This window comes from Leptodactylus fuscus, chromosome 10, assembly GCF_031893055.1.
Source record: "Leptodactylus fuscus isolate aLepFus1 chromosome 10, aLepFus1.hap2, whole genome shotgun sequence".
NCBI lineage: Eukaryota > Metazoa > Chordata > Amphibia > Anura > Leptodactylidae > Leptodactylus > Leptodactylus fuscus.
The window spans coordinates 12,672,497-12,680,508 of NC_134274.1; the positions used below are offsets into that span (position 1 = coordinate 12,672,497).

At 40.2% G+C, this 8,012-nt stretch overlaps 1 protein-coding gene across 1 annotated transcript; it reads left to right on the forward strand.

Annotated features, from left to right (window-relative positions):
* Positions 1 to 2,568: 2,568 nt before the first annotated feature.
* NPS (neuropeptide S) lies at positions 2,569 to 7,166 on the forward strand. Its single transcript, XM_075257662.1, has 3 exons — positions 2,569 to 2,603; positions 2,694 to 2,772; positions 6,887 to 7,166. Exons 1-3 carry the CDS (start codon positions 2,581 to 2,583, stop codon positions 7,064 to 7,066), a joined length of 282 nt encoding a protein of 93 aa, XP_075113763.1. The 5' UTR covers positions 2,569 to 2,580; the 3' UTR covers positions 7,067 to 7,166.
* The last annotated feature ends 846 nt before the right edge of the window (positions 7,167 to 8,012 follow it).

Genomic DNA, 8,012 nt, shown 5'->3' on the forward strand with positions numbered 1-8,012 from the left:
TTCACAGAATGGGGTAAAATATAATCATTGCAGAAAAATCTTTCTGATGTGTACTTTCTACGTGTTGTGAACTTAAAGTGGTTTTCTGGGCAGATTTTTTTTTTTTTTTTTTTTTTAAGAAAGGTCTGATAGTGCTAGTAATGGTAAACAAAAAACAGAGACAGCACCGAGCTGCACATGGTGAGGTACAGTTAGGTATACGGAAATGTGCGTGATAGGAGAGCTTCTCACCTTAAGGGGTTGTATAAAGCAACCAATTAATAGGCTTGTAAACCACTTTGGGGGGGGGGGGGGTTCACCCCAGATGATGAGACGGCGGGGTCCGTACCACTCTTGGTGTCAGCAATATTGGATGAAGACCGAAAATCAATAAGGACCACCGCGCTCGACCAATTATTCGTACAGTGCTTTAATTCGGAAAATATTTTCCGAATTAAAGCACTGTTGGAATAATTGGTCGAGCGCGGTGGTCCTTATTGATTTTCGGTCTTCATCCAATAGTGCTAGTAATGGGTTAATAAGTTCTTCAATATACTTTTAGCAGTGTATGGAGTGATTTTTGGTTGTCTCTGGTTGCTTCTGGCATTGTTTGGTGTTAGCTTCCTGCTGTGCAGCTTCCTGTGTAGCCACTACACTAGTTCGCTCTCACTCAGCCCCATCCTCCTCTCTCACTCCGTTACAAAACCCTCCATCTCACTAAGCCTAGCCCCTCCCACTATCAATCCCGCCCATTACTAGACCCTCCCACCCTCCCCCGTCTCCCGAGCTAACCTATTTTAATTGAAGTAAGTTAGGTGGGTAGAGGGAGTTTAGTTTAGATGTTAATTATCATTTTATCCTGGACAACCTCTTTAAGCTGCAAAACTTCTCTTCATACAATAAAGAAATTAGATAGGCCCTAAAATAAATTAATTCAGAAAATCGTTGTTCCACCTATATGCAAAATAAGGGATTTAAAGCAGATGGGCTCAGGCACGTTACATAAAAGAAGCAAAACAGATAGAGATATCCTGAGACATCTCCTGAGATGATACAATAATCAGGCAATCTGAGAAATGACAAGCAATTTGGTAATTCCCCATAGGATCTTTACAAGCAGCTGCTTAGACCGGCCTATGCTGTACGTGCAGGGACTGCACCATGAGACATGACGGCTTTAACACTGTCACTTTGTCACATTGTGGGAGGTATTAGCCATGTCAGGGATCCTCATTATCCACCCACGCAGGTATTCAGCCTGAAGATGACACTTGCCGAAATCCCAGATGGAATAAAAGTATATTAAATGCAATACAATAATTTACGCAAGATATTTTATAACCTGAGGGAATGCGGGTCTTGCTGTCACACACTCAAGATAACAGACTTGCTAAAATCTTTTACAATTTTTCCTTCCGATAAATTAGTAATATAAGTGACTATAAACAACTTAACAAAATATCAGTAAGAGAAGATGGCATCTTCCTAACCCTCTAGCCATCCCCCTTCCCTTCCTGCAATTTATCCTGCCGTCCAAAAATTAGATAGATAGACAGACAGACAGACAGACAGACAGACAGACAGACAGACAGATAGATAGATAGATAGATAGATAGATAGATAGATAGATAATGTAAGATATAAGTGATAACTTTAGGGATGCATCTGCAAATTCCTTCCTCTTTGTGAATTTGCATGCTGTGAGAGGGGAGAGGGAGCAGAACTGGCGAGTGGTCGTGGGTAGAAACTCGGCTTGTCATTTCCCCAAAAAGGAAAAATGTAATTATTATGAACATAGAGTATTATGGGAAGATATAACCGCTCATGGAAAGAGCACATGGAAAGCCACATGATGGACATCAATGGAGCTTGGAGAATCCTATTGATCATAATAGATTCTGTCAGGTGTCCGTCATGGGGTCCTGGTTCTTTATCAGACAACGCACAATGTTTTCTGGCATATTTGATGGAATCTGCGTCTGAGGATCATAAGGAAGTCTACAATGCACAACAAATGTGTAAACAAAGCCTAAGCAGCCAATATCCTAATAAACTTGAATTAAAGGATAAGTGGAGTGGTTGTCTATAGCAACAAAGCGACAAAATAGAGGCCTTTGGAATACGAGAGATGGAAAATGGTTGGTTGCTTTGGAGAACTGCACAGTAGGAAATGCCAGTCTTAATAAACTCCCCATAGTGTACATGGCAGGATAGGGGGAGGGGGCTTTGGTATAAATTAAAGAACTCCAAGTGACATCTCTGACATCGAAACATTCATGGAATACAACAGTAAAACTAGTTAATGTTTCCACATGATCAGTACTTGGAAATGTTGAAAACTTTTGAAGGAAGTCTCTTCATTTCTTGAGGTGGTTTGATGGAGAACCTTGTCAGAAGCTAATTTCCAAAAGGGCGCAAGTTTACACAAGTCAAGTAGAGAAAGTCATCTGCTATCTTCCATTCCCCCCTTTTAACATTCATTAAAGGCCACCCCACGTCAATTAGACTTGATCCCAAGCATCTCCATGACTCACGAACAACAGTATAAAACATCTTTCAGACAAGGGGAGGACTTAGGAGACTCAAATGTACGTTGCCGCGATGGAAGGACTGCAGCCTAGCAGGTAAGGACGGTCTATGGGGCACACTGGGATACAGATCTATTGTAGATACCTTATATTTACTATTTCTTTACATTTACTTCTTTACTACAGTGTTTCCAAGCTTCACTTTGTATTTATCTTCTGGATCTCCACCATGCATCTCTGGTATCAGCCTGGCATGTCCCTGACAGTAAGTTACAGATCTGTTAATATTGGATATTTACGAATATTATCTAGGGTTGAACAAACAGAAAAAGGGGTCTCCGTTGTACTTTCCAGAAAGAGAACCTTTTTAGTCTGTGCATGGTATTGAAGAGTAGGCTTATTACAGTCAACTGGGATGAGCTGCAATACCAGACCCAACTCATAGCAAACATAATAAAGAAGTTTTTCGTTTTTAAGACGCTGTGGTGAGTACCCTGATTTTTTCTTCACACCTACTATCATAGCAAACATAGTTAGGTTTTTTTTTTCGGGGAAAAAAAGCAGATCAACTTTACCCATCTCAGACAACCTCTATTGTCTTTGTATTGGCCACGATAAGATACATTGTCATCCCAATAAGGGTAGATACAGTAGATTACCTATCCATATAAATTAGATGAATATGGGCAAAACCTGATGGTTTTGTCAGCACTGGCCAACCATCTGATATGTACAGGACCCTCTAGACTCTCACTGACAGCAGATGTCAGGGGAGAGAAGGATCGGGCGTTTAGACTTTAACATGCCCAATCTTTTTGATCACAAATGAGATTAGGTGTCTGGCAGCCAAGTGTGCCCATGTTATGGGGGTCTAAAGGAATAGCTGTCTGTTGAATAAAATTTACGTGACCACTTACACCATGTATAGCCAGCCTTAATCTCGGCTTTTGCTAAATTCTGATATGTATTAGAAAGGTAACGTAACTTATAGTACATCTTGTCTCCATGTCTAGTTGTATTCAATCTTATATTGCTATCAGCTAGGGAAAGGTTGATTGTAATGGAAAAAAAATCCCCACCCTCACTATTTTATCTCACATATTTCCAGTGTTGAGAACCTCCAGAGATATTTCCATCCATATATGTGTGATATTAGTAACTTCTATTCTAAGCCATACCCGTTGTGGTGTTAGCGCTGCCTCAGATGTGATTTACATTTGAAAACAAAGGTAAAGGATGAAAACATTCTTGTCTGGATCTCTTTGCTCTAGAAATTGTAAAATTTTAGCTTTAGGGGATTCTGACTTATAGATGCAAAAGGGGGATACAAGTTCTTTGATATCTGATTCTAAGATAACGCTGTAGTGCTATGGGAAAACCACAGTATCGTAACTGGGCAAGTATTATATATATATATATATATATATATATATATATATATATATATATATACACACACACACACACACACACACCATGCCAAAAATGTTTTCAACATAGGAACATGGATGCCAATGTATGACTCGACTTAATGTGGTGAAAGTTTACAATGGGAAATGCTCTTGTCTTACACCTGCAGTATAAAAATTACCCTTAGGGTCCCTGCACATGGACATTTACCGCCTGGAAAATACAATCCATGTATTGGTTATATTTCTAGGACTGTGTTCTCTCCAGAGACCCAGACGGTATCATAGCTATCGTTCTGTGTATGACAGTCTCACCATGGGACTACTGTCTGGTACTGTCATGAAGGGACAGTAGTCCTGGGGTAAGGTGGGATTTACTAGACCATGTCTGCCTGTGTACAGGGATCCTTGAGGGTTTGTCCACATAGGACATAGATGCTGTAGCAGTGTTTCCAAACCTTTCAGGTATCCCTGAGTCCCTAACGTCTTAAGGATGTAGGTAACATTGCATAAAGGCATTTAGTCATCTTCCTAACCGGCACCCTTGCTGGGAATCGCTGTGCTATAGACTGGCTGTTGGTTTAAGCACTGCAATATACAGTATACATTTGCAGCAAAGTGGATGAAATAAACAATTCAAGGATCCATTCAGCTCTGCTATAACACAGTTATGGAGACACAATTGTGTTGAGCAGGGTAGAGGAAGACTCAAGTCCCTCAATCTTGTCCTACAGAAGCCTCGTAGTATACATGTCAGTATAGATCATAGCAAACTACCTTTGGTCTATGAAGCAGTGCAAACAGCCTGCCACAAAACAGCTAGTGTCTGCTGGCGGAAAATTTTGAGAATACAATTTCCTAAGCCTTTTCACTCTGTTATTGAGTGAGACATTTCAGGTAGCTTTATATAAAGCTCATATAGAACAACAGGGAGAGAAGATTTGTTTGGGTGAAGGTTGTAGATGCCACAGCCGATACAAGTACTTACAACCACTTTAGTAACATTAGTACTTTCTTTGGATATTTTGAGATAAGCATAGTGTAGAGTACAATAGCAACGCAGCACTTATAGGTGTCCAGTTTATAAAACCCATTTTCATACACCCTACTTGAGAATTCTGAATGAATATAGCGGGTGCTCTGGTTCAGGTTGTCTCAACTTAAAGCTAAATGTAGGGCAGTTAGAAAGATTTTTTAAGTCTTTCGTTCTCAAGGACCTGTACTGTCCTACATTACCCAGACATCTCACTGCTTGTGTAATACCTTACCAACATTAATACCTATGCTTAATATCACCTGAGGTGGCGCTGCTGGCGGTCCTGGGAAGGTTTCACCCTAGGTTACAGGTGATCATTGAAAGTCCCAGCAAAGGAACACTTTGTGATCAGCTTCATGTGACAAGGAGCCCTCCTGCAAAAATGTTTATTCTCTGATCTATACAAAATGTTCTGTATATTGTAAACTGTTGTCCTCCTACGAGTGGTTGTATTTGTGATTTTACCACTCCCTTCTGGTCCTCAGCTATGTCATGTGACCAACATTTATTATCAGTTTATGGCAGTTTTATGTAGTAAAAAAGGTCCAAATGGAGTCTCTGCGACTTACTAAATGACAGTCGCAACAGGCATATTAATGTCTCTGAAAAGGGAGCAAGACTATCTGACCCACCTGATATATCATCATTACAAAAGATTTCTCGCTTAAGTGATACTTGAAATCCATGCCTGCCATAAGCTTCTAGACAAGGGATGTTAATGGGAGCGCCCTCTATTGGGCTGCATGACTGATGCACTGACTTCCTAATTACATCATGGAAGACAGATTTGCATATTCTTTTTTTTTTTTATGTAGATTGTGAGCCCCACATAGAGCTCACAATGTACATTTTTCCCTATCAGTATGTCTTTTTGGAAGATAGGATGGAAATCCATGCAAACACGGGGAGAACATACATACTCCTTACAAATGTTTTTTTGCCCTTGGCAGGATTTGAACACCAGGACTTCAGCACTGCAAGGCTACAGTGCTAACCACTGAGCCACCGTGTGGCCCCCAGATTTGCATATTCTTCCCATATGCCGTAAGCTGGAATAGATTTCAGTGTAGGCACATAGCCCCTCAAAATATCATCTCCACCAGTACAGGAGATATGAAGACCTGCGATGACAATGCCATTCTTCATAAATCTCCCTTACTTTGTCAGTTGTAGAGTCAGAGTGTTGGCCACATGACACAGCTGAGGGCCAGAAGAGAGCAGATATCTGCTCTATAACATGCTGCCTGCAGATTACAATGCATTTTCTATGTTAAGGGTTCTCTTTAAATAAGTTACTTAAAGGGGTACTCCATGCATAGAACAAGGAAAGTTCACACTAGCGCTCGGTCTCTGTTGGGGGTTTCCATCCCACTTGAAAAATGCTGAGAGAAGAGACATGCAAGCAGGACCTTTCTCTCTGCATTATTTGGGTGGTAACCCAGCGGACCCCATTATAGTTTTTGGGGCCCGTTGGTAACCACTATTTAAACGGACTGAGGCTGAATTCTGGCCTATAATCAGAACATTTTAGGTGTATCTAGTTTTAGACTAGGGTATGGATGAAGATGCGACAATATCCTCCCCAAGTGCACCAACATTTTGGCATATAAAAGGAAGCCATCTACAAGGTGGTATCAATTCACATCAGTCTAAAGATGCACCAGATTTATCATCTGGCATCAGACCGTATAGTCTAAATTTACACTGTATATCTAATTGTAAATGTGGGTCAATAAACCGTCAACCTAATGGTGGTGATTTTTTTTTTTTTTTTTTGCTATTCTGGAATCTGGAAATCACCCCAGTTCAGAACTTTTACAGTCTGAACCCCAAATTATAAATTGGGCTCTTCATATCACTGTTTGCTGTATACAATATTTTATGATGGTTGCTTAGAGTCGATTATTACGTTACTCTGTTATCTGACCCTGTAGTCATCTGGGAAATCGGACTACTGCCTCATCCTGTTGAACAGCTGCCTGATAGAAGCCGATCGCAGCGAGGAGCTGGCATTCCTTAAGCCCTTTCTAGAGAAGTCTTTCATGAAGAGGTCCTTTCGGAACGGCGTTGGATCAGGAATTAAAAAAAATTCCTTCAGAAGGGCAAAATCCTAACCAAATGTTCACATAAAGAGCCCTTGTACACAGATGATTTTTTTTTATGAATACAAAGAGTATATAAAATAAACTTGTATCTTTTATGGTGAGACGATGATGGTTTGGTTAATGTGATTGACTTTGGAGGTAGCTTTGCTATAATATTACGAGATTACATTTAATTCCATAATGACTGGAAACGCTCTATTTATTAGCGGGATGTCCCATTTCAGAGCGACCAATGTTACATTTCCAGAAAGACCTGTCAGCAGAATACAGATTCCCAAAAAAGTGACCAGCAGACAGTTCGCACAGGACAAACTGGAAATTTCGTAAACACTCTTGCTGTAAAGGGAGCAATTTAGGAAATTGTTGTGCCAATGAACTCTCTAAAGTGCCCCTAATATGAACTTTACATTAAAGGGGTTGTCACACGTGTGGCCATTTGCATCTATGGCACGGCAGCCCTGTAGAAGTGAATAGGATGTAGCACACCAGCTCTCCATTCACATGGAGGATTCAGGTGAACTTTCGAGTCCTCCCAAATACTAGGACCCCCAGCGATCTCATACTTATCCCCTAATATGTAGAAAGGGGTGAAGTGTTATGTATGTCACAACCCTTTAAATATCACAGTCACTCTACAGATCATATAAAAAGGCACTTACATGACAGTGACTCTTACGTACATACATTTTACGTACACCTATAGGAGTGGGTGTAACCTGTCCACCAGAAACAGAATGGTTTATTTTAATGGTACTTATCGTGAATCATATAATAGGCTTTTAGATGTGTAGCATGGGGTACTGATGTATTTATTTATATTGGACTGTTGTGTATTATTTATGTATGTTTATTTTTTTATGAGCTGCTGCAATGCAATAATTTCCCTATCGGGATAAATAAAGTTTTTATCTATCTATCTGAGCACTAATATATGGCCTCATACACACTGCTTTAT